The 25,175-nt window shown below is 51.2% G+C and overlaps 5 protein-coding genes across 6 annotated transcripts; 3 read left to right on the top strand and 2 right to left on the bottom strand.

The window, feature by feature from the left end:
• The first annotated feature begins 32 nt into the window (after nt 1–32).
• On the top strand, nt 33–1,959 carry Fau (FAU ubiquitin like and ribosomal protein S30 fusion). 2 transcript variants are annotated; one of them, XM_052191859.1, is made up of 5 exons: nt 33–149; nt 387–469; nt 568–712; nt 1,565–1,620; nt 1,789–1,959. In XM_052191859.1, exons 2-5 carry the CDS (start codon nt 395–397, stop codon nt 1,912–1,914), a joined length of 402 nt encoding a protein of 133 aa, XP_052047819.1. In that variant the 5' UTR covers nt 33–149; nt 387–394; the 3' UTR covers nt 1,915–1,959. The 2 variants fall into 2 exon arrangements, with proteins under 2 accessions (XP_052047819.1, XP_052047823.1); XM_052191863.1 differs by having other exon boundaries at nt 47–149; nt 390–469.
• A 2,046-nt stretch (nt 1,960–4,005) lies between these two features.
• Znhit2 (zinc finger HIT-type containing 2) lies at nt 4,006–5,303 on the top strand. The gene has a single exon (XM_052191835.1). The coding sequence runs from the start codon at nt 4,052–4,054 to the stop codon at nt 5,255–5,257; it is 1,206 nt and encodes a 401-aa protein (XP_052047795.1). The 5' UTR covers nt 4,006–4,051; the 3' UTR covers nt 5,258–5,303.
• A 348-nt stretch (nt 5,304–5,651) lies between these two features.
• Tm7sf2 (transmembrane 7 superfamily member 2) lies at nt 5,652–10,056 on the bottom strand. Its single transcript, XM_052191783.1, has 10 exons — nt 9,827–10,056; nt 9,252–9,448; nt 9,100–9,154; nt 8,682–8,876; nt 8,497–8,600; nt 6,851–6,970; nt 6,594–6,762; nt 6,305–6,385; nt 6,101–6,223; nt 5,652–5,939 (listed from the first exon to the last, which is right to left on the bottom strand). Exons 1-10 carry the CDS (start codon nt 9,876–9,878, stop codon nt 5,779–5,781), a joined length of 1,257 nt encoding a protein of 418 aa, XP_052047743.1. The 5' UTR covers nt 9,879–10,056; the 3' UTR covers nt 5,652–5,778.
• A 106-nt stretch (nt 10,057–10,162) lies between these two features.
• Nucleotides 10,163–21,660, bottom strand: Vps51 (VPS51 subunit of GARP complex). Its single transcript, XM_052191769.1, has 10 exons — nt 21,260–21,660; nt 20,647–20,776; nt 13,787–13,933; nt 13,491–13,710; nt 12,665–13,382; nt 12,092–12,307; nt 11,674–11,892; nt 11,241–11,362; nt 11,065–11,152; nt 10,163–10,555 (listed from the first exon to the last, which is right to left on the bottom strand). Exons 1-10 carry the CDS (start codon nt 21,560–21,562, stop codon nt 10,295–10,297), a joined length of 2,424 nt encoding a protein of 807 aa, XP_052047729.1. The 5' UTR covers nt 21,563–21,660; the 3' UTR covers nt 10,163–10,294.
• An 88-nt stretch (nt 21,661–21,748) lies between these two features.
• Tmem262 (transmembrane protein 262) lies at nt 21,749–25,173 on the top strand. The gene is made up of 4 exons (XM_052191831.1): nt 21,749–21,899; nt 22,598–24,741; nt 24,844–24,943; nt 25,047–25,173. Exons 2-4 carry the CDS (start codon nt 24,568–24,570, stop codon nt 25,121–25,123), a joined length of 351 nt encoding a protein of 116 aa, XP_052047791.1. The 5' UTR covers nt 21,749–21,899; nt 22,598–24,567; the 3' UTR covers nt 25,124–25,173.
• Nucleotides 25,174–25,175: the final 2 nt, after the last annotated feature.

The following is a 25,175-nucleotide window of genomic DNA, read 5'->3' as shown; positions in this document are numbered from 1 at the left end:
CGGCGGTGGGCGGTACAAACAACCTGCGAGTCTCGCGGTCGCGCAGCAGTGACGTGACACGCAGCAGGCGGTGAGGACGTGCGCGCCCCCACTTCTTCCTCTTTCTTGACTCCATCTTCGCGGTAGCAGCAGCGGCGCCCGCGGCTTAGGTGAGACACGGGGACACTGCTGGCCCTGGAGCGCTCGGTAGCAAGCAGTCTTCGGGCTCAAAGGGTGCGGGGAAGGCAAAGTACAAGGGCGGTTCCGTGGCCTTCTCCGTCTTCATCCGGGTACCCGGCGAGCCTGGCCTTCCGCATGTGAGACCGCGCAGTCTCCTCTGATTCCCATACCCCGACCTTTCTCCTCGAATGCTCCCTTTCTTCACTCACAAGCCTTTCTTTCTTCAGTAGCCAACATGCAGCTCTTTATCCGCGCCCAGGAACTACACACCCTCGAGGTGACCGGCCAGGAGACGGTCGCCCAGATCAAAGTATGTAATGATGTCTGATTCCACCTAACTGCTCCATTATGCCCAGGCCCTCGGAGAAATTTGTCTACTTAGTAACATTGCCCCTTTTTTGCCTTTAGGCTCATGTGGCCTCACTGGAAGGTATCGCCCCCGAAGACCAAGTCGTGCTTTTGGCAGGCTCGCCGCTGGAGGATGAGGCCACCCTAGGCCAGTGTGGTGTCGAGGCCCTGACGACTCTGGAAGTAGCTGGCCGCATGCTGGGAGGTCAGTGTTTTTGTCGCTGGGAGGTGTCTTCTAGGGACTTTATTTAGATCAGTAGTGACACTTAAGTCTTTAACCAAACTGTTAAAGTTCTCAGTGTCCCCAATAAAATTTTGAAACCTGGTGGTAGTTCGCCTGCTTGGGAGGCTTCGAGGCAAGGGAATCACTGAGTTCTAGGACAACCATGCCTATTAAAATCTGGTTTACTAGGTCGGGCGGTGGTGGCTCATGCCTGTAATCCCAGCACTCTGGGAGGCAGAGGCAGGCGGATTTCTGAGTTTGAGGCCAGCCTGGCCTACTGAGTGAGTTCCAGGACAGCCAGGGCTATACAGAGAAACCCTGTCTCAAAAAAACCAAATCCAAAAAACAAAACAAAATCTGGCATACTAGGTTCTCAGTCTGCTCCTGACTTTGTTCTGTGTGTAGAATGTTAGCTAAGAGTATGGATTGGAGCCGGGCGTTGCTGGTACACGCCTTTAATCCCAGCACTTGGGAGGCAGAGGCAGACGGATTTCTTAAGTTTGAGGCCAGCCTGGTTTACAGAGTGAGTTCCAGAACAGCCAGTGCTACACAGAGAAACCCTGTCTCGGAAAAACAAAAGACAAAACAAACAAACAAAAAGTATGGATTAGTTTGTGAGTCCTTGCCTTACTATCTATCAGCCCTTAGTACTGCACGATCTGGTTGTGACTTGAAGTGGGAAACAACCCTGACCATGTCTCTCAATCTGTGCAACTTTGTTCCATTCTTTGTTGGGTCCAACTTGTCATTAAAGAGCTCAGGAGTTGAGGGAGGAAGAGTTGCCCTGGGCATGATTTGCTACTTACCTGATTCTTTCTCCCACCCCCAACACAGGTAAAGTTCATGGTTCCCTGGCTCGTGCTGGGAAAGTGAGAGGTCAGACTCCCAAGGTGAGTGAGTGACAGGATTGGTATTTGGACTTGGTTTCTTTCTGTCGTGGCAAAGTGAAGACCTTTGGATTTCCTGCCTGTGTTCTCTTTTATGGAGAGGAACTAGTGGGGAAGATGCCAGGCATGGGAGAGGTCTACCAGGGTCTGATCACTCCTTCCTTTTCCCAGGTGGCCAAACAGGAAAAGAAGAAGAAGAAGACAGGCCGGGCCAAGAGGCGAATGCAGTACAACCGGCGCTTTGTCAATGTTGTGCCCACCTTTGGCAAGAAGAAGGGTCCCAATGCTAATTCCTAAGTCCTGTTGCCATCTTGCCCCGCTAATAAAGCCACTGTGCCCAGACTTCGTATGCTTTCTTCATTTGTAAGGCTGTGACTTTCATTTGAGGCTAGCAAACTGCCTTGGTCATCAGGAAAGGTCTCATCCGTTAGCACAAAGGCCAACTTCGGGTTACTACAGCGCTTGTAGAGGCAGCAATGGAAGAGGGAAGGATTTTGGGTAGAAGAGAATCAATCTTCCCTGAATTTGGGACCAGCTAATCTCAGAAGTCCAAAGCACAAGGAACATGGTCCCCCAGCTTTAGAAACTAGTATTGCCTGACTTCCTTGGTATCTAAAACTTATCTGGCCTGACTTAATCACTGGCAGAACTGATTAATGGTTCCAACCTCCTGGACCCCATTCTGCTCATCTGTGTGTAACCTGCTGCTTGGAGTGCAGTATCACCACAGAGTAAGGCTGAGTTTGTTTACTCATCCATTCCAACCTCTGATGCTTTGAGACCAATGTCTGGCCCATGGTAGGCGTGACTTAGTTGTTTTTGTTCTATAATGGTGGTGGCTATGTCCCACATTCATGTGGGGGTTAGTACATCTTTGAGGTGTGTTGTAGGGGTGGAACTCAGGTTATTAGAAATTAAAGACAAGTTCATGATTGGTTTTTGAGACTCAAGGTCTCTGCAGGCCAGGCTGGTTTTGAACCTCCAAAGTGCTGCTATTACTGGTATAAACACCAGGGTTGAGTTACTCAAGGCTCAAATGCAGGAACTCATCCCCAACTCAAGCTCTTTGGAGAAAAAGTACAAAACTAGAGCTTGAACCAGGACTAGTGGGACATACCTTTAATCCTAGCCCAGGTGGGTCTGAGTTTGAAGTGAGTGTGGTCTACATAGTAGTTAAACCAAAACTATACAGTGAAAATCAGCCTATGGCTTGTGTAGTGGACTTGAATCAGCACTCAATCCCAGTCAGGAAGGCCACAATTTGAGGACAGCTTCGTCTACAGAGTTCCAAGACAGGGCTAGACAGAAACCCTAACTTAAATGAGAATAGTTAGGTGTTGCCATAAAACCCTAAGTAATGTAGAGGAGTGGGGAGTTGGAATTTGTTTTTATAAAAATGTTTCTAGGAAAAGATTATGCCTGTAATCCCAATATTTAAGAGGTGGAAGCAGGAAGATGAATTCAAGATCATCCCTGCTATACAGGCAGTTTGAGGGCAGCCTGAGCTGCTGGAGACTCAAAAAAAAAAAAAAACCCTAGAAGATCACAGAGGATGTGTTTATTAGGACGGGAAGGAAACCAAAGAATAGTGGAACCGAATTACAGAAATGTAGCAAGTGGTATTGGGAAGTACAGAGCCTACAGGCTTTGCCAGACAGTTTGTGGGTTTGTGTTGGTCCACTTTGCATAATGACTGAACACTAACATAGTGTTTCTGTCACAGGCGCGCCCTACTAATAATCCACTAGTTTATGAGTAAATTGATCCACTAAGGCAGAGCACTGGACCCATCATAATACTTAACAATACAAACTGAATTTCAACACAACTTGAGGGAGATTGTTTTGCCTATTGTTTTGTTGTGTTATTTTTACGTTTGAGACAGTGTCTCATGTAGGCCCAGGCTGGCCTCAATTTGATATGTTTACATGTTAATGTTTTGGGCTCCAGATTTGTTAAACGTGCCTGGTTTATTTATATTTGTCTGTTATTATTTTGTTGGCCTTTTCTTTTTCGAGATAGGGCATCACTATGTAGCTCTGACTATCCTGGAACGCACTAACTACAAGAACTCAAACAGAAATCAGCCTACCCTTTGCCAACCTAATGCTGGGATTAAAGGCGTGTGCCGCTACGCCTGGTGTTTTGTTTGGTGGTGGTGATTGGTTTTGTTATTTAAGGTAGCTTATTTTTGCACAATTTGGCATAACCACAAACAACAAGCTGGGATTAGCGACACAGTTTTTGCGAGCAGAGGTGTTGGGAAGAGTCTGGACGACTTCTGCGCTTGCTCAAAAGTACTCCGGAGATAAAGTCTCGGAAACCTGCCGAAAGGAGGCTACGCCCCACCCCCCAACACGCACCTAAAGGCGGAAATAACCAAAGAAGAGCCGGAAGTGGCGGAGCGGGTAGCTGATAAGCGGCGCCAGTTTCCATGGAGCCCGCAGGGCTCTGCGGCTTCTGCCCTGCCGGGGAAGCGCTACCAGCGCGCTACACCTGCCCGCGCTGCAACGCTCCCTACTGCTCGCTGCGCTGCTACCGGACGCACGGCGCCTGCGCCGAAGACTTTTACCGCGACCAAGTGCTGCGAGAGCTCCGTGGCCGAAGCGCTTCGCCCAGCCGTCTGGCGGGCGCATTACGACGGCTGCGTGAACAACGCGAGGTCGAGGATGAGCCCGAGGAAGCAGGCCTCGGGCCCGGCACGCGGCCGAGCGGCCTTTCTGGACTTTGGGAACGTTTAGCACCGGCTGAGAAGGCGGCATTCGAGCGACTGCTGAGCCGTGGCGAAGCCGGACGCCTTCTGCCTCCGTGGCGACCCTGGTGGTGGGGCCGCGGCACCGGCCCACGTTTTCTGGAGGAGCTGGATCATGCCGCGAGCAGAGATCTTGTGGAGCCGGAGCCCGCCCCTGCGAGGACCGCGCTGGAATCCGTGGATGATGCCTCTGCCGCTGCCGCGGAGCCACTTGCTGAAGACTCCAGTGCCGCCAGACCGCCCGCATTGCCCGTCCGCATCCCAGCACTGGCCAGTCTGAGCCGCAGCCCAGCATCGCCACTGGTGCGCTTCCAGCTGCCCAATGTGCTGTTTGCCTACGCTCATACTCTCGCCCTGTATCATGGAGGGGACGACGACGCGCTACTCTCTGACTTCTGTGCCACTCTGCTCGATGTTTCTGGGGCCCTGGGAGCCCAGCAAGTCTTTGACTCTACAGAGGAAGCCCTGCAGGCGGCAGCCCACGTTCTGGAAGCAGGCGAACACCCACCTGGGCCCCTGGGTACGCGGGGTGCTATGCAAGAAGTTGCCCGCATCCTGCTAGGCGAGGGTCCTGTCAATCAGAAAGGGTATACTCTGACAGCACTAGGTCACCTAGCTCAGACCCTGGGACGAGCCCGAAAACAGTCTGTGGTTGGTGAAGAGCGAGATCGTCTTTACCGGGCTCGGAAGAAGTGCCAGTTCCTGCTGGCTTGGACCAACGAAAACGAGGCTGCCCTCACACCCCTGGCTTTAGACTGTGCCAGAGCCCACAGAGCCCATGCCGTGACAGCTGAGGAGATGGCAACCCTTACTGGAGAGCTAGAACGACTTTGGGGAGGCCCAGTACCACCTGCTCCAAGGACTCTCATTGAGGAACTCCCGGGCTGAACTGGGTATCCATGTCATAAATAAAGATATGTCTGGTCTGCCCAAATATTGGCAGTGCCTTTTTTTTCTTTAAAGATGGTGCCCTGTCCTGGGCTTCCCTTTAGGTTACCGTGTGGTTGAGGATGACCATGAGCTTCTGGTCTGTCTCCCACCTTGACAGTGGGAGGTTACAGGTGTTAGCCATCTTGCTAATATACACAGTGCTGAATAGTAAAGGCTTCATGTCTGCTACACAAGCACTCTATAACTGAGCTACATCCCCCATATCTGAGAGTAACCAATTGTCTCACCCAGCCAGATTTTTGGACCCACAAACCACTTTCAAGCTTTCCTTAATCAACTAGTCATCCCCAAGCGTCAAGTCACTGACCCCACAATAGAAGAAAAACACAGCAAAGGTTGAAAACATTTATTCAACAGGGAAAAATAATTTCCTTGTGGTGGCAGTGGCTCCCTCTTGCTTTAAACCTCCTCTCAGGCCGAGCATCCCTGCTGAGTAGAACTGCCTACATGGATCTGCTTCAGTAGACATAGGGTATGATTCGGTAAGGCACGCGTTTGCAGTACTCCTGCCAGGCACGGCCGTACTTTCGGAGGCACTGCTGCTCATCCCGGGCCTCGCGGTGCACCAGCAATGCAGTGAAGTAGAGGACGTAGAAGTAGGGCAGCAGATGGGATAACCCTGGAGGAAAGGGGCTGCATGGTCAGGCACCCAGCTCAAAACGCACAGCTGATGGCACACGGGATGTCGGGTCATAGGCCGTGTCCATCCACCCCACCCCCACCCCCGTAACCAATTAGTCCTCCCACCATGCACGCTGACCTATTCCAAAAGCTACTCACCACAGGGCAAGGACCAGGCCAGAGCCATGATGAGGTCTCCCAGGTAGTTGGGGTGTCGGACCATACCCCACCACCCAGACACCAGCAGCTGCCTCCCCGTGGCAGTAGGGATGGTCTCAAGACCTAGAGAAAGACAGCTAATGAAACTGAACCACAAAGCCCTGCCGTTTCATCTCACCCATAATCTCTCAGGACCCAGCTTACCAGCCACACTGGGGTCAGAAGGATTCTTTCTGAATGTGTTTTTCTGGGAGTTGGCCCCTCGGAAGATGTAGTAACCAATGGCTGAGGGAAAGTATGAGTAGGTGGTGAGGTGGGAGTCCCAGCCTTTTGCTTAACCCCGACCAAAGCCTGACCAGATCCCAGGTTCCGCTATGATACCCAGGAGCGGCTCCCAACTTTAGACCAGCATCAGAGTCCAGGACCTACCTGCTGGGCACTGAATGAAGTAGGAGAGAAAGGAGAAGGGGAAATGAAGGGCCCTCCTACTGACCCTTAATGAGGCAGATGAGCAAGGCCATGGGCAACCCCAGAGGCTGTGGGTGGTACAGCAGGAACTGGGCCTGCAGGCTGTAGGTGAATGGTACCCAGGCGAGGTCTCCAAAGACCAGCATGAAGCCAAAACCATCATGTATTATGTCCATGGTGGTGAGGACAGACTCCTGCAGGAACATGACCCAGACACTGGCTTAGTCCAGATGACATCCTCAAGATCCCCTGCTTGCCTCCCTCTGTCCAATCCAGCCTCACCTCATACCAGAGGGCATCACCTACATACAGCAACTGGAAGCCATTGACCAGCCACATAGCCAGTGAAGGGCTTCCCCGAAGCTCCGCCTCCTGCATCAGCAGGGCCAGGTTAATCATGACCTAAGGGAAGTGGGACAGGGCCATTGTCTGAATGGGAGCCTCTGAGTAGAACAAAGCCAACCTCTCCCCTCCTTTCAGCTGTCCACTCTCATCTCTTTGGGAGACACTGGATTGCAACTCTGCCTTAACTTAAAACTCCTGCTTTTGAACCGGAGCTTTGTCACTTGGGCAGAATATGTATCTTTGCTAAAGCTCACTTCCCGACTGCCATGTGAAAAATGGGAATAATCAGGGCCCTGCCTTGAGTTCTTGTTTGAAAACTAACATTATGTTTGTAGAGCTAAGGACTGGCTTATTATGAACCTAAACTTTGCACTACCCTCATCCTCCTCCTCTTCTTTCTTCTTTCTTTTTTCTAAGACAAAGTTTCTTTGTGTATCCCTGGCTGTCCTGGAACTTCTGTAGATCAGGCTAGCCTCGAACTCACGGAGATCTACCTGTCTCTACCAAAGTGATGGATCAAAGGTGTGAACCACCACTGCCTGGCTTAAAGCCACATTTCAGTAGCTCCAGTGGCCTGAATAGTGTGCCTTCTTCAGTAATAACGATGTGGTACGGTTCACTAAGTAGCCTTGGTTGACCTGGAACCATACAGACCAGGCTAGCCTTGAACTCACAGAGCTCTGCCTACCATTGCCTCTGGAGTGCTGGGATTAAAGGTGTGCCCTACTACACCCAGCCCTCACAGGCAATCTTAGAAGAAAATTTCATTCCATCAAGTTTTACAAGAATAACCTTATAGGCTGGTACATACTCGGGCACCAGTTTCCAGATCCTTGGTGGGACTAGGCCTGGTGTGATTACAGTAACTATAACCCTGGTTATTTGATTAGCTCAGGGAAGTGGAGGGGACCTTGATGTTGAGACTAGTCTGGACTGTCCTAGTGAGACCTGTTTCAAAACTAAACCAAACCCAAGCTCGGATTCAGCAGACGGTGGCACTCTGCCTCTGTGTGGGTCCTCCTCTACAGCGAAGAGTGAAAGCCGAACCTTGCCTGAGCCCCTTTGGAGTCTCCGGCCACCACCCACCTGTGAGTAACCTTAACACAAGAAGAGCTGGTGTGTTGTCAAGGCTACCAATGACAAACGCTGGTTAAATCTGACAGTCCCCTGAGGCAGCGGCCTTGCCCTCCAAGCCTCTCGGTAGCCATCTTTGGAGTTTCGTACTTGGCGGCTCCATCCAGAGCGGTATGTGCTCTGTCAGCTGCCCGCCTGCTTTGCTTTCCCCTGCTTTGCTTTGCACAACCCGTCATGACTGTCATGCTGTGTAGATTTAGTTTTGTGGTGCTAGGGTTGGAACCTAGGGCTTTATGTGTGCTAGCCAAATGCTTGCTCTCTCTGTCCTTTAGGATTTGGTATTAAAACCAAGCCTTTCTTGGTCTTAATATTAAAGCAGAGCCGTGGGCTCGTAGCACAGCAGCATATGGCGAATGAATGACGACTGCTGTCCACCCAGCAATGCTAGCCCTCTCTGCTCTTCTCCTGGCCCAAGACCAGCACAGTCAAGTCCAGCATGCCCAGCATACCCAGCCGATGAGGCCAGGTCTCAGCTCACAGAAATATTTGAAGTCAAAGGAACCGAGGCGAGGGTTCAGCTCCCGTCCCAGAAAGAAGTCATACACAGCATTTCCTGGGGAGCAACAGAGAGTGAGGGCACAACAGGCAGGCGGCATCCCACCCACCCCGCCCCACCTCACGGGGCCCTGCTCACCTGAGTTTCCCCCAGGAGCCAGGGCCGAGGCAGGAGCCACCGAAGCCTTTGCATAGAGAAGGAGGCTGAAGGTAAAGCTGGTGAGGGTGGTCACAAAGGCCAAGGGCAGGAGCATTCCAGGGAGTGCCCCCAGGGGCAGCCCGACTGACAGCCCCAGCCCCACCAACAGGGCTGTTAGCACCAGAGCCTGGAAACCTGAACCACAGCACAGAGTGAGCTCTGGTGGCTTGCATACTTCCACAGCCAACACACACACACACACACACACACACACACAGTTCTGAAAGGACACTGGCCTGGGCCTGAGTAGCGAGATTCCCATAAGGGTACATGTCATCAGGCTAGTCCAAAAACCTCCCTTGGAACCCACCCCAATCCATGTAACTCTGATTCAGGGAGGAGGGAAAACCCCAGTCACCATTAATAGGGTAGCGCAGGCGACTCTTGTCCTTCAGCTCCAGCCCTTCGGCCACCTGCGGGTACAGGGCAAGTTTTGTAAGGGCTGGTTGGCTTCCTCTGTCCAGCCCTCCCTGCACCCCCTTCCCTGGTGTGTTAGGACAGAGCGCACACCTTGCGTGCAGGCAGCAAATAGAGCGCCACCTGCAGGCCGAGCCAGATGAGCAGTAGCAGCAGAGCGTGTGGGCTCCACAGCTCCTCCAGGCCAGGCAGATAGGTGGGTAGGGCCAGGAGGCGCGCCGGGCCCGAGCGGGCCGCCAGGAGCAGGTGGAACATGGTGGCAGGCAGCAGGATCAGCATAGCCGTGACGCCTGGGGAGAGGGCCACTGTGTCGCGTGACTGCTCCCCACGCGTCTCTGCTCCCCAGAGTTCTCTCAAGTCCTCAGGCGCCTTGAGTCACCTGCCTGCTTAGCAGGTTCCCAGTGCCATACCCCTACCTCGATTTTCATCTTGGTCCTCTGCCCTCTTGCATTCCCAAAGACCATCCTGCTCTCCCAACTGTCTTTCATCACACAAACTCCCTACTGTGCAGCTGTCAGCACCGGTCCCTCCTCTCCTGCACCCCGCCCCCACCCCCGCGCACCGGATCCTTCTGCCAAACTTCCCAAAAACCTTCTATGGAACCCGTACCCTACGCTGCTCCCGTTAAGTAGCATCGGTTCAGCCTCCACCCGAACCTTCCCATTTACCCAACGGCCCCCCGAATTCCAGTGGGGCCTGGGAGGCCTCACGAGAAGTCATGATCTCAGCTTTGCCGGGGAACAATGGTTCACAAAAGTCGATCAAGCAAACACAGCCCGCCCCATCCCGATAGCCTGGTTAAACCCCGGCATTTGTCTCCACACGGAGGTGGGAAAGCTGCTTCTCTTGTTCAGTGATCTTTAAATGGACGCGCCCTCTGCCCACCCTGGGCCCAGCACAGCAGCCAATCAGCGCTGGGAGGCGGGCCCCGCGCTGGCGCCTCAGAAGCTTCAGCATTGAAACCCAACCCCGAGCAGGTCCCGCCCCTGCAGGCAAGAGGAAGGAGGAGGACTCATAAGTTTATTACAAGGATCCATAAACCCGCCAGCGGGGAAGGGTCTCCAGGGTGAGAACAGGGCACAGGGAGGACAGGGAGGACAGGGCGACAGAGCTGCTACGGGACTCGTCGGCAGGTTCTACCCGCGCTCGCAGATGACCTCGACAACACTAGGTTCCATGGGCACTGGGTCGGGACAGCGCAAGGCAGCTGAAGCTACTACTTCGTCCAGCAGCAGGTGCACTAGCTCCTCATCAGCCACAAAGCGCCACAAGTAGAGCTGCAGGAAGTGGCAGTCCACCTGCACCTGCTGCAGCCCGAATCGCCCAAAGGTGCGCAGGCGCACACACTCCAGTAGCGTCTTCAAGCTGATCTTAATGATGCCAGTCAGCACCGACACCTGCAGGTAGATACATGGATACAGCTCAGTGACTTCAGGCTTTTGGGGAGGAGCATATATCCAAATTCTGAGCAAAGCAAGGGAGATAAAGACAGAAATTTCTAGGGCTCAGGTAAGGAGGGAACAATCCACTGTTGCCACCATGAAAGAAAGGGGCGGAGAGGCCCAGGGGTCAGATCGGGGATGGGCCAGCATGAATATGATGGGCAGGAGTCACCACTGACTACAAAGTAGAAGTGGAGAAGAGATCGCTGAACTTGGGCTGAGGTGGAACCGAGATCAAGAATGACTAGAACCCGAACACTCAAGACTATTTTGGAGACTAGAGAGAGACTAGCAAAGAAGCCTTGAAATGTGCATCTAGATGGACACGGCGGCTTTGCTCTGGACCTAGAGACAGGGACTAGATAGAGTGCCACATTAGTTACGCTCAGATGCGGTCCTAGGGCTCCCTGGATTCATGTGGGAGCCAACCTTCCCCGAGATCTAGATGAGAAGGTACTTCAGACCTTATTGAATTCCACAGGGCTGAACACATCGATTCGTTCAGAGAACAGCTTCTGAATATTGCTCAAGAGGCTTGTGTCCATCGGAGCACTGGAAGGGGAGGAAGGAGTCAGAGACCACGTTGCCCACCCTCCCTCCCTCTTCTGTCTATCTCAGGGAGGCTCCCTCCCAGCCTTACCTGGGTGTGTAGCTGGGTGCATAGCGGCCCTGCTGCCGGGAGCTGCTGTACACGGAGAAGGTCCTTTTGCTAGAGTCACTGCTCTGGGCCTTGCGGACACCCTCTTCATACAGGAGCCCCACCTGGTGGAGAAAAGAGGTGCTGCACGGCCAGAGCATGGGTTACTGACAGAAATCCCTATGGAAGAATCAGGTTGTTGAGGAATCATAGGTATGTCATCCCTTATACAATCAGGGGAGCAGAACAAAGATGGGGCAAAACCTAGCCTGAGACCCAACCTTTCAGCTCATCCCTGCTTTAGCTTTTTGGGTGACTTTGGGTGGCACATTCCCAAAGGTATGAAATAGGGGTTCTAGTGGCACAATACAGGATCCTTGGAGAGCTGTTATCCAAGAAGCCAGCGTGCACTGGGGCGGCCGGCCTGAGGCAGCACCTGTACATCAATAGCTGTAGTGTCCTCCACCACACGCTTCATGACAGCGCGAACAGTCCGGGGCTCCAGGGTACTGAGCCAGTCCCGCGTCTCCACACTCTTACGTAGCATCTGTGATATGACCAGGCCTTGCACCTTCACATAGTGAGTCAGCAGCCGCCGGGCTGTCTCTCTGGCCTCTGCACACAGCGTACTCACAGGTGTAACGGGAGACTGGTCCTAAGCCAGGAAAGCAGAGGACAAAGGTTGGAGGAACTAGAGACAGAGCAGAAGCCACCACCAATGAGGAGGTGAACAAATCTTAGGAAGCGGAGGCTGAGAAGGATGCAGACCGCCAGTCCAGTTCTGGCAACAGGAGAGTATCAACCTCCCGTGTTGCCAGCATTAGAGCCCTTTCCCCTCTCCTGAGCCACTTCACCTGCACCAGAAACTGCTCATCAGTCAGTGTGAGGATGTAGGAGATGGTGGCTGTTTCATAATCCAGGCAGAGGCGAGAGAGCAGCAGCAGCAGGGCAGGCGGTGTGGCGCCTCCCTTTTCTCCGGGGCTGTCACAGAAGCTCTGGGCCGTCTGGCACATGGAGCGGATGAAACCCACGATGAGGCCCTCGCGCACTCCCTGGCTGCAGAACTCGCCCTGTGGAGGGAAGCCCAGATCCACCACCAGTCCTTGGTAGGCTGGAGAGGGTCAGCTATGTCAGAGCACAGGGCTGATCCTGCCTCTGCCTTAACCCTACTCTAAAGGATAGCCCCAGCCCGCTTCCTGCCTAGGTGCTAAGGCTGCCAGCAGTGAGGTCCCTGGTACCCTTCTATCTCTAGCCCAGCTCCATAGCATTTTCTCCTCCAGATTGCCTCTGAGAACACAGATCCATATGCAGAGTACTTGGGACAGTACCATGTGGGGCTGGTGACCTGTCCCCAGTTCCCCAACACTAGGAAAAGGGTGCTGGAAGGCCAGTCAGCAAAACTAACCAAAGCGCAAGGACAGACATACCCTGAAGTAGGGCTTATTGGAGAAGGACACCTCCTTGGCGGTGAAGAGATGCACAGAGGCCAGTGAAGCCTTGATGTGGCTCAGGATGGAGCTGGCCACATTGGCCAGCAACTCAGCCAGGCTGGGGCCCTCCTTCCCAGCTAGGCGAGGTGCTGCCAGGGCCTGGCGAACATCGGTCAGGCAGCTCAGGAAGGCAGCCTTCAGACCCTGCAGATGGTGGCTCAGGCGCTCCCGGGCTACTCGCTCCACAATCTCTGTGGCCGACTCTGAAAGCCCAGCGGCGGCCAGCAGGGCCCCAGGTGCTCGCAGGCGCCGGTGGAAGCGATCTAGTGCCCGCACCAGCAGTGAGTTGTCACTACCACCCTGCTCCTGGGCCAGGCGCCGCTCAACCAGTGCAAAGTAGCGGCCACCCAACTCCTGTGCGAAGGCTGCCAGCTTCTCCGCACCCGCAGGGCCCTGAGTGGCAAACAGCTCCTGGTAGGCTGCTGCCACCTGGCAGAGGCCACCCACAAAGCCACTGCCACCGCGGTCGGTGAACTCTAACACATCAGGCGCTGGAGGGGCGGGCCCCAGCTCGCTCTCCAGGCTGCTCAGTTCTTCCTCCAGCCGTCCCCGAGCATGCGCCAGGAACTCCTCGCACAGCTCCTCAGCGGGCTCCCCTAGGGCCAGCAGCAGCTCCACGCACTCGGCCTGCTCCGGGGCACCTGAGCAGCCTTCCCTGTGGGGACAGAGATGCAGTGAGGCCAGCTTGTGGGCTGCAGGAGAGGAAAAATGTGAGGGGCACTCGATGCGTTTGGAGAACAATGACCAGGCCCGGAAACCACACCTGAAGCGCTGCCGCAGCTGCTGGGCCAAGCGGGCTGTGATGACCTGGCAGTCATCCTGGATGGCGCGGAAGGAGGGCAGGTGCTGGTACTGCTGCAGCACGGCCCTGGCACGACCCTGGTAGCGCACAGCCTGCCCATAGGCACCCAGCTCCACACACTTGGTGAGGCGTGAAGGCAGCTCAAAAAGGAACTGCAGCTTCCGCAGGAGTGCGTGTACCCCTAGGGGACAAGACGGGCATGTGAGCTGCGGAGCGCAGGGTGGCGAGCTACAGGGCCGGGCCAGTACACAGCCTACCTGCCAGCTTGGTGATGCGCTCGTGTCGGTCCTGTAGCGTGGCGCTGATCCGTGCGCTGAAGTTGGTGATGACGGCCATGTTGGTGGCCAGCCGGTCCATCTCGTCCTCCATTTTCCGGAAGTCATTCTTCATCTTTCGGATGGTGTCTAGAAGGGCAGGAGCCGAGAGAGGAAAACGGAAATGACTAAAGCAGGGAGGTGCAGCTCTCACTGATAGCAGTGATTTGACTGGGTTTTGCCATCAGCATGTATGGGCAAGAAGGTTATTATGCTGGTGCAACAAGCTCTGCTTACCCCTGTCCCTAGTGTGGAGAGAAGAGGGTGAGACTACTTAAAATTGGAGGGAAGAGGGTGAGACTACTTAAAATTGGAGGGAAAAAAAAGCACCTACTCTGTCTTGAAAAACCAAAAACCAAAATCCAAAAAAAAAAAAAAAAAAAAAAAAAAAAAGCACCTACTCGGGCTGGAGAGATGGCTCAGCAGTTAAGAGACTGCACTTCCAAAGGTCCTGAGTTCAATTCCCAGCAACCACTTGGTTACTCCCAACCATCTGTTGGGATCCACTGCCCTCTTCTGGGGTCTGAGGACAGCTGCAGTGTGCTCACATACATTCACTGTCACGATTGCGCCCACTGTACAAACTCGCCCTCCATTCTTCCTTCCTAGCTCTGCTGTGGTGGAAGGGAACTGGTCCACCAGTGCCCAGCAGACCTGAACCTCTATGTGCATCAGCGCTCCAGGCCCTTAGCCTGAGAGGTTGCTGCATGTCCCCTGTGGCTCCCTGCTTCTGTCCTCTTATATAACCCTGGAATTACTGACTAGAATACAACCGTGGGAGACCGACCGGCTCTCACCCCAGCTCAGCCAAATGGAGAGTAAACTCATTTCACCTTCCTCTGTCTTCATTCTCTCAGGAGGATGTACACAGAGCTACTCTGAGAACCCTCAAAAGTGAGCCCAGGAACAGACTTCTGACAGCAATCTCTCCCATCAGACAGTATCCAGATCCCAACAACAGCCAGAGATGCTCACTGCACTGGCCAGAACTTCTTTTGATTCATTGGAACATAGCTCCCAAAGGCAGGGCCACCTGAGCGCTCACTTCTGGGCTGCCCTCTGCACACAGCAGGTCAGACAATAAACGTGCTCACTCAGAGCTCCTTCTGAAATGGCCCAGATTGTCAGTGGACTTCTAGAAGATGCTGCATCTTCTGTATAGTCAGCCAGACTGAAACCTGTGTGGAAAGGCTATTTTTCTTTTCAAATGCCTCAGGGCCTGACCCCTTAAGGTTGTCTTTGTCTCTTCTCTGTAAAACCCACTTTAGAAGACCATGTCTCACCTTTCTGTCGCCAGCCCTACTATGTATGCCACACCTACTAGCCTCCTCTTGCCTATTTCCGATCACCGCCTGTACATCAACAATTTGAGTGGCCCCTGGCCATTCTTGATTGGTCACTCAGGTCATCGATCCCACCTATTCTTCCCCTTATTTTTTTTCTCCCAAGTGCTGGGATTAAAGGTGTGAGTCACTATGCCTGGCTTTAACACCTATTTTTACTTCAAAAACATCAACAGGTTGGAGAGATGATTCAGCAGTTAAGGGAACCTGTAGCTCTTACAAAAGATTTGATTTTCTTTTTTCTGCTTTTTTTTTTGTTTGTTTGTTTTGTTTGGGTTTTTTTTTTTTTTTTTTTTGGTTTTTTTGTTTGTTTTTGGTCTTTCAAAATAGGGTTTCTCTGTATAGCCCTGGCTGTCCTGGAACTCACTCTGTAGACCAGGCTGGCCTCGAACTCAGAAATCTGCCTGCCTCTGCCTCCCAAGTGCTGGGATTAAAGGTGTGCACCACCACTGCCTAGCCTGAAGGGAAGTCTTTACATCAGTCACACAACACATGAAGCAAAACATTCACACTGCCCCCTTCCCACACACAGAGCGTGAACCTAAGGCCTATGTTAGTGCCCTACCACTGTGCCACAGCCTTAGCCCTCACCATTCTTACTGAGTTTATGGCTCAACTGCAAGGACAATTTTTATAAAATAAAAATGCCAGACAGACGTTACACAGGAGCCACAGAGCTGGGAGAAGGGCTGGGCTGAGTCAACCCCGCCCTGGAGGACCAGACTGACAAGTTATTGTGAACACTGGTCCCAGGGAAAGTCCCAGGGCAGTCAGGACTACATAGTATAGCACTGTCTTAAAAAGCAACACAGTCAGGTGCACAGTTGCAGTGGTGGCACACACCTTTAATCCTAGAGCACCAGAGAGGCAGAAGCAGGCAGATCTCTGAGTCTGAGACCAGCCTAGTCTATACAGTGAGTTAGGGCCAGGGCTACACAGAGAAATCCTGTCTCAAACCTTGGCCCCCCAACTATGCCCCCTAAATAGAAAGTACCATAATGATACACATCTCTTTGTAGATTAACTTACTACTTTTTAAAAAGGCAGACTTGAAGGCTGGAGAAATGACTGAGCATAACTGTCTATAACTCCAGGATTAGACACCCTCACACAGACATATAGAGCAAAACACAAACACACACACACACACACACACACACACACACACACACACACAAGGTCTGGGCAGTGGTAGACATGCCTTTAATCCCAGAACTAATCAGGCGGGGGCAAGGATATCTCCATGAGTTTGAGGCCAGCCTGGTCTACAGAGCTGAATTCCAGGAGAGACCTTGTCTCCAAAAAAAGAAAAAAAGAAAAAAGGAAGGAAGGAAGGAAGGAAGGAAGGAAGGAAGGAAGGAAGGAAGGAAGGAAGGAAGGGAGGGAGGGAGGAAGGAAGGGAGGAAGGAAGGGAGGGAGGGAGGGAGGGAGGGAGGGAGGAAGGGAGGAAGGAAGGACAGAAAGAAGAAAAATCATACAACACATTCATTTTCTCCTCTGACTTTTTTCTATTTTCTTTTTGAAACAGCATCTCACTATGTGGCTCTGACTGGCTCCCGACTCCACCTGATCTGCTTCCTGAGTGCTTGGATTAAAGGCGTGCGGTGCACCGCCACACGCAGTCCTGCCTAACATTTCTTCATGCCCTAACTCAGTCCAGTTTAGGCTGAGTAACACTGTTGCTGAGTCACATTGCTTATTTATCCATTTACACAGTTGAGAGCTATTTGGATTGCTTCTGCTTTTTGCCTACAGAAAGTTGTGTATGAAGTTCTGTGTGAACATGTTTTCAGTTTTTTGGGTTTTTTTTAAATTTATGTGTGTATACATGTGAGAACATACATAGGCACACATGGTATATGGATCTATGCACATCTGAGTGGAATGCTCACCATGCACACACACACATGGAGGTCAGAGGCTTATGATAGGTGTCTTCCTCTTGTGTGTGTGTGTGTGTGTGTGTGCAGAAAGTCAGAGGTGCAGGCATCAGTGAACTGCCTAGGAGCTGAAATACAGTCCACTGACAGAGCTAACTACTGCACCACCTCCCGGCCTTCTCTTTACAGACAGGGTTTCTCAATGACCTGGATCTTGCCATTTTGCCTCAGCTGACTGGTCATCCAGGGACAACCTGCTCACCTCACAGAGCAGGCTTCAGACACACACTGCCACGCTTTTTTGTTTGTCTGTTTGGGACAGGGTCTCACTATGTACTTCTGGCTGAGCCAGAACTCACCATGTAGACCATGCTAGCCTCAAACTCAGAAAGATCTTGGAGTGTGAGGGTTAAAGGTGTGCTTTTCTTTTTCACATAGGTGCCAAGAATCTGAACTCAGGTCCCCAAGCTTGCACAGCAAGCACCTCCCACTGAGCCAGTCCCAGCACTCGCACTTTGTTGTTTGTGTAGGATTTGATAAGAATGCTAAGCTAATCTTGAATTTACAGCAATCCTCCTGCCTTTGTCTCCAAAGTCTAGAGATTACAGGAGCTGCTGCTTGTTTTTATATATATATATATATATATAATAGATATTAGATAATAGTAATGTCATATTACCAGGAGTGGAATTGCTGCTCTTGGACTAATTCTGTTTAGCCTTTTGAGGGCTGGCGAAGCTTTTCTGCAGGAGAAACACAGTTCTGTGTTCCCACTGCTACTTTATCAGGTTATGTATCCTCCACATCCCAATCAATGTTATGTAGTTATGGCAATACTACTAGGTGTGCAGAGAAGTCGTATCTCCTTAATCAATGAGGCGGAACGTCTTTACATGAGCTTATTTTTCATTTGCATGATTATTTATTGGGCAGGGTGCTGTGTACATGTGAGCACCTGTGCATGTCTGTTACTCACGTGAAGGTTGGAGAACAACCTAAGAGAGTTGGTTTCCTCATTCTACCATATGGTCCCAAGGACCAAACTCACAGCAACAAGCACCTTCCTGCTGAGCCATCCCAGTGGGGTTTCTGAAACAGCAAAAGCAGGGGCCAAACCCAGGACTTTCTGCATGTTGGATGAGCACTCTGCTGCTGAAGTACACCTCAGCCCGTATTCTGGCACACACCCACACAGAGCCTATAACTAAGCGGTTGAGACACAGTCTCTCGAAGCCCAGCCTGCCCTGATCACCATGTCTCTACCTCTCCAGTGCTGGAATTAGGCGTTTGTTTCACTGTGCCCACTTTGTTCAACTTTCCTTTGTAACTTTCCATCCTTCACACCAGATAATCTCAACTGACCTATCTTCAAGTTCGCTTATTCTGTTCTTTCTTCTGCTCCCTCTTCCTTTCTTTCTTTCTTTCTTTCTTTTTCGGGGGAGGGGGTCGTTTGCTTATGTTTTTGGGACAAGGTTTCTCTGTGTAGCCCCAGCTGTCTTTCCTTTGTAGACTAGGCTGGCCTAGAACTCACTCTGAGTGCTAGGATTAAACGCGTGTGCTGCCACATCCAGATCTTCTGCTATTTCAAGTTCACTGCTGTGTAGCCCAGCTGGCCGCAAGTACACGACAGCCTTCCTTGCTCAGTCTCTGGAGTGCTGGGGTTACAGGTGTCTGCATCCAGTGCCAGCATGTTTCTTGAGTAAATGTAAAACTCTGTAGTGTTTGCAGATTAGCAATCTCAGCTCTCCTAACATTCACTTTATGATTTTTGTCCTTTCTTAGAAAACAGTTCAAAAAAATTCAAGCCATCTCTATTAAGTAACAAATAAATGTCAACATATTCCAACAAATGAGAAAGTGTAATACTGGCAAAATTCCTATGGAAAATTTCTCTACATTATCTTTTTTCACCTTGAGGCTAACATTAACAGACAGCACTTATTCACTGAATCAGGTTTAAATGAGATGAAAGAACATTGAGGATGTGTTACCATAGCCACCACTGTGGCACTGGCAGAGCAGTATGCCCTGTGAGGACATAACCCCAGATGTGAACATTCTCTACAGTCTGCCTCCTGGACACAAGGTTTAACGTTACTACACAAATGTCAAGTGCATCTCCTGAAAGGCGTGTGACGAGAGCTGAACTATCCATCTAGTAGCAGGGCCGGAGGGATGGATCAACTGCCCGGCTACATCCTGACCTTGTAGAAGACCTAAACTTAATACCCAGCATACATGTCAGTAGGCTTACAACTGACTCCAACTCCAGCTCCAGGGGATCCGTGGACATCTGCCTTTTTGGGGGGGGATTTGTTTTTTTTTTTTTTTTTTCGAGACAGGGTTTCTCTGTGTAGCCCTGGCTGTCCTGGAACTCACTCTGTAGACCAGGCTGGCCTCGAACTCAGAAATCCACCTGCCTCTGCCTCCCAAGTGCTGGGATTACAGGCGTGCGCCACCACCACCCGGCAATATGTGCCTTCACATGAACATATCCCACACACACATAATTAAATGCTGCTGCTGCTGCTGCCCGCTTCCCTGCCTTGATCCTTGGCATAACCATTGCCATTTTGCTCCAGGCCTGCTAGTCATTCCATATTGCTGGCATAAAAGGCAGTAGACACAGTAAAATAGTTTAGCTCACACTAAGGTCAGGCTGACCATATATCAACAATTAGGAAGCTTATTCTTGGAAATTCCCCAGTCGTAGCCTTCACTCAAGAGCCAAACTAGATAAGGGGTTAGTCTGACCACACTGTCTAAACTACTAACAAACTTGGAAAAAGGCTGACCCTCCTTCAGCCCACCCTGAAACTGCTTATGAGCTCACTGTGGTTTTTCCTTATATAAACTGACCCTGAACAGTGATAGGTACGCAGCTGTCAGCTCCCATCTGTGAGCTGCTGCCCTCATCAAGCAGCCTTGGGGTGTGCATTCAATAACCATCCCTATCTGACTGAGATTGGTGTTCATGTGGTTTGTGGGGTGACTCCTGGACCCTAACAACTGCTATTACTAAGTCTTAAGGAATGGGGATACAGTCAGAAAGAAAGAGAGTGGATAGATCTGCTCTCAAGGCAGACTGACCAGAAACAAAAGTTTCCACTACTAAATTTTTTTCCAAAATTGTCATTGACGGTGAGATGGCTTAGCAGCAGGTGACGGTGTCTGCCGTCAAGCCTGAGTTCAATCCCTGGCACCCTCGTGGTGGTGGGAGGAGAGTACAGCCTCCTGAAAGTTGTCTTCTGACCCCCACACAAATGTTGTATCTCACACACATGCATGCATACAATATAAACAAACAAGACAAAAGCTAAAGCTTACTGGGCGTCTTGGTGCTTCCTAAAGGCTGCAGGGAAACTCATTTCATTTCATTCTTTCTTCCCAGCTCTGGTCCTTAGGACACCCCCCACCCCCCCAACACACACACAGGTGTCAACAATTCAATGGCCGTGAATTAAAGTTGGGACCCAACTGTAATCTGGGTCTCTTCCCTTTAAACCCTGTTCTTCTCAGCACCGGACGAGGGCTGGGGGTTGGGGATGAGACTGTGAGGAGTGTGTCCCAGTGGGATCACCTGTAGCTGAGATGAACTTGTTGTAGTTCTCATAGACCAGGGTCTGCATGTCGCTGTCTAGGGCCCGGATCTGCCGCACCATGTCCGTCTCACTGTCCATCAGCTGGGCCAGAGGACATTCTCTACGCAGCTAGAGAGGCAGGTAGCAACACTCACTGTTAGTGCTCATTCATGTCCCCCTGCCTTGCTTTAGGTTAGTTGGCTTTCCGTGCAAGACAACCCTGAGTCCACCCTTATCAGGAATTCCATATATGGAATCTTTAAGTGGCATACTTCACAGGTTACTAGGTTAGACCCAATTTGGAATTTGTCAGCTTTCAAAGTCTTTAAGCTCAGTTTCAAGTCAAGGAAGGCACAGCCTAGCGCCTGTCAGAGCATGGCCACGCCCACTACCCCGAGCCAGCAAAACAGCGAGGCCGCAGAACCAATTATCACCTCAGGTCAGTCCTGACTGGCTCAGGCTTCCTTATCCATTAGATCTGCCTCTATTGCCTAGTGAGGACTGTCCTCCTCTTATGAACTCTAGCTCCCGTCACCACATCAACCAGACCGAGAGTATGATCTAGGGTCCAGTATATTTGGGGTTTGGACCCGCCCCACTTCGCACACACACCTTGTCCAGATAAACTTCCGGGTCGAAGTGCGCCCCATTGAGATCTGTTGGGTCGAGAGGGTCAGGCCCTGCGGAGTGTCCCGTCGCCTCCCCTTCCGAGAGGCCGTAGTAAAGCTTCAGCATCCCGTGAGCCTTCCGCCGACGCTCCGGAGCGTCCGCCTCGGGACCTTCTGGGGAGTCCCCAGGCCCCACAGCTGCCGCGGCCGCCATAGCTCCAACCTCAACACAAAGGGGTGAGGCAGGGGAGGGAAAGGAAAGCACTTCCGGGGACCATAAACTTGTTGAAAACAGGCGGTCCTTCATGTGAAACGTTCCTCTGCAGCTATAGGATTGTGAGACTAAAGTTCCGTCTTGCGCTTGTTCTGGAGCGCAGAGGTTTCCCTGAGCTTCCGGGTCGTTGAGCTTCCGTCTGTGATTTTGCAATGGGTGGTGAGTCGTGGCGTCCCACTCCTGCATCCACACATGAAAGAGACTTGCAGAAGATCGAATCTGCGTCACAGGGGGTCTGCAAGGTTCAAACATCCATTCAGTAGCCTGCAATATGGCTTCAACGCAGTTTTCCCTAAGATCCTGTCTCCAAGGAGTCATTCAATATGAAAAACTATTCTACTTAGAGAACAGATCCTGTTAATCTTAAGAGGTTGGTGGAATGTGATACGTGAGCAATTGGGATTGAGGATGATTCGAAACTTTTAAAGATGTGGGCACAGAGACTCTTAGAGAAGAGGGGATGAAGTAAGATTGGTGTATGCTGAGTTAAACAGAAGAAAATAAGACTTTACTAATGGTGCACAGTAGACGTTACCGAGGACAGGCTGACATGGTGCTGGGCTGCCAGGAGTTTCAGGAGACCAAACACTGACTACCCTCTGTTTTTATCTGAAATCCAGGATTAAAAAAAAAAAAATCTAAATGGTATAATTCTTATTGTTGTTTTTTCAAGACAGGGTTTCTCTGCTTAGCCCTGACTGCCATGGAAGTGGTCCTCTAGTGTAGACATCTGCCTGTCTCTGCCTCCCAAGTGTTGGGACTAAAGGCATGTGACAGCACTGTCACCAGCTCCACTGCCCAGCTAAAAACAGTTCTGAATGGTATTAAAATTAACTCGCCATCTGTCCAGCCCCCAGTATTTATTGTTTTTAATTATGTGCATTTGTGTATGCAGTGGCCAGGGGCCAGAAAAGTGTTGGATACCTCAGAACTCTAGTTACAGCTAGTTGTGTGAGCTGCCCACCATGATGCTGGGGACCAAAGTGCAAGAGCAGTACACCGCAAGCCATCTTTCCAACTCAAACCCTTTTCTTTCTTTTCTCTCTTGTTTCTTTCTCTTTGAGACAGGGTCTCACTTTGTAACTTAGGCTACCTGACACTCACTATTGTAGACCAGACTGGCCTCAAACTCAGAGATCTGGCCACCTCTGCCTCCTGAGTGCTGGGACTAAAGGTCTGTGCTACCATGCCCACAGCCCTTGACCTATCATTTATGGCTGCTTTTGTCACAGACTAAATGGCTCATAAAACCTAAAGCATTTATTCACTTGGTCTTGGGCCAAACATTTTTCTGGACTTATTAAGAGGGCGATATAGAAACTGTACATGTGAGGATTTCAGACCATGAAGCTCTAAGAAAGTGAATTTGAGGTGGAGAGATGGTTTCACAGTTAAAAGCATTCGCTGCTCTTCCTGATGACCCAGGTCCATTCCCAAGCTCACAACTGTCTGTAACACCCTGGGGGATCCAATGTCTTTTTGGCCTCCATGGGGAGAAAGAATAAATGTGCATGCAGACAAAATCCTCATTCATCCAGAAAAGTAAAACATTCTCAAAAGGAAAAGAAAAACCGGGCATGGTGATGTGCACCTGCCTAGAACATTGTGGGGCAGATGATCAGGAGGTCAATGTCATGCTTATAGGTTTGAAGCAGCCTGGGCTACATGAAAAGTCTCCCCAAAGCTGAATAAACAACAAAAGGGCCGGAGAGATGGCTCAGCAGTCAAGAGTAGATTCCTCCAAGTTGTCCTCTGACCATCACATATGCATTGTGGTAGTGTGAGCACTCATTACTTCACACACACTAACATGAATGAGGCTGGGCGTGGTGGTGCAGTCCTTTGATCCAGACAGGTAAATCTCTGTTGAGCTCAAGGCCAGCCTGGTCTACAAAAATGAGTTCCAGGGTAACCAGGGCTGCCTAGTGAGACCTTGTCTCAAACAAATCCAACCCTAGGTGAATTAGTATTAATTAAATGTGATGATCTTTAAAACCCTATTTATCTTTCATGCTATAAAAATACATGGGCCTTGGAATGTATGAACCACCACTGGAGAGAGACAGGAAGGGAAAGCATAGAACCCAGGTGACAAGAAGCGCCAACACTACGGAACGTAGACAGGGCTGACTACCCCACCAGAGGGAAGACTACATTTTGCTGTTTCTGATTTCCTATGAAATCTGGTAGCCAGAACTGAAGGGGAAGGCAGATTTGCTGGGGTTGGGGGATTAGCCTGTAGTCATGTAGTCATCCCAGAATACTTTCTAAAGAAAAGGGAAGCTGGGCAGTGGTGGCCATGCCTTTAATCCAAGCACTTGGTAGGCAGAGGCAGATGGATTTCTGAGTTTAAGTGAGTTCAGGCCTATACAGAGAAACCCTGTCTCAAAAAAATAAAAAAGAAAAGAAAAAGGAAGAAGAAAGAAGGAGGAGGAGGAGGAAGAGGAAGAGGAAGAGGAAGAAGAAGAAGAAGAAGAAGAAGAAAAGGGTAATTTAGATTCATTTCCTTTCTCTGCTCATTGGAGTTTGTGGTAACAAGCCGTGTTCTCTGATGCTTCAACTAGAGTCTAGGATGTGGCCAAAGCCTTCTTTTGTTTGGAAAAGCCTTTAGCTATTCATCTAGACCCTAATCATCTGCCAAAACCTTCTTGTGGTGCTGGGACATGCGCCCCACCCTGTCCACCTTTCTGAGCTCAGGTCTGTTCTTTGTACAATGTCCCCTGAGAGAACACTGAGCTGCCCACAAAGTGCAGAGGATGGACTGGTGTGGGCTGCTGTCCCTTCCTTACACCACAGGCTGCTGCCACTCAGCGCATTTGCCCACCCCTCCACAATGGAACACCCTCAACACCCAGACACATTCTATTTGTTGGAATCAAGCTACATTCTAGAACCTTACCCTCTCCAATGCCTTCCTCACTCTGGAATACACTGCTGTTTCTGACAGAACACCCTAGCATGGCAGGATTTTGCTGGCTCTGGACAGTGACCGCCTGCTCCAGTTCCTGGGTCTGACTTGAGAGCAGGCTGCGCCCAGGATGCGGTGGCGGGACCGCATCGCTGTGCTGTGCTTCCCTCCCGGCCTGATGCTCACTGTAGCTGCACTCATTCTCTTCTTCATACACATGGGTGTCTTTGCTAGTGACGTTCACAACTTCTGTGTCATCCACCACTACGACCGCATGAGCTTCCGATACACGGTTGTACTGATAGTAGGTCTGGGGTGGGGCTCAAGGGCTGGCTGGGGAAAATCAAGGGGCTGATGGGAGTGTCTGTTCTGTCAGGGCCACTCTCCCATTGGATTGGTCTCCCAGTTCTCCCAGGTGATGAGCATCGGCTGGGCTGCCATGGGGTCACTCTACGCAGAGATGACCGGTGACAAGTTTCTTAGATGCTTTTCTCTGACCGTCCTAAGTGAGTGGGGAGGTGTGCTACCAGGAGGGGGAGTTCTGAAACCCTGAGACTTGGCAAGGAGGGGACAAAAATGTTGAGCTGATGGGCTCTCTCCTCTACCCAGTCCTCAATGGAGCCATGTTCTTCAATCGCCTGTCCCTGGAGTTTCTGGCCATCAATTACCGAGAGGAGAGACACTGAGGCCTGGGGATTGGGGACAGGACTAAGAAGGGAGATGGAAAAAGCTGCTTCA

The sequence above is a fragment of the Apodemus sylvaticus genome, chromosome 1, assembly GCF_947179515.1.
Source record: "Apodemus sylvaticus chromosome 1, mApoSyl1.1, whole genome shotgun sequence".
NCBI lineage: Eukaryota > Metazoa > Chordata > Mammalia > Rodentia > Muridae > Apodemus > Apodemus sylvaticus.
Note: the sequence above shows the minus strand (reverse complement) of the source record. Positions and strands in the feature narration are given on the sequence as shown.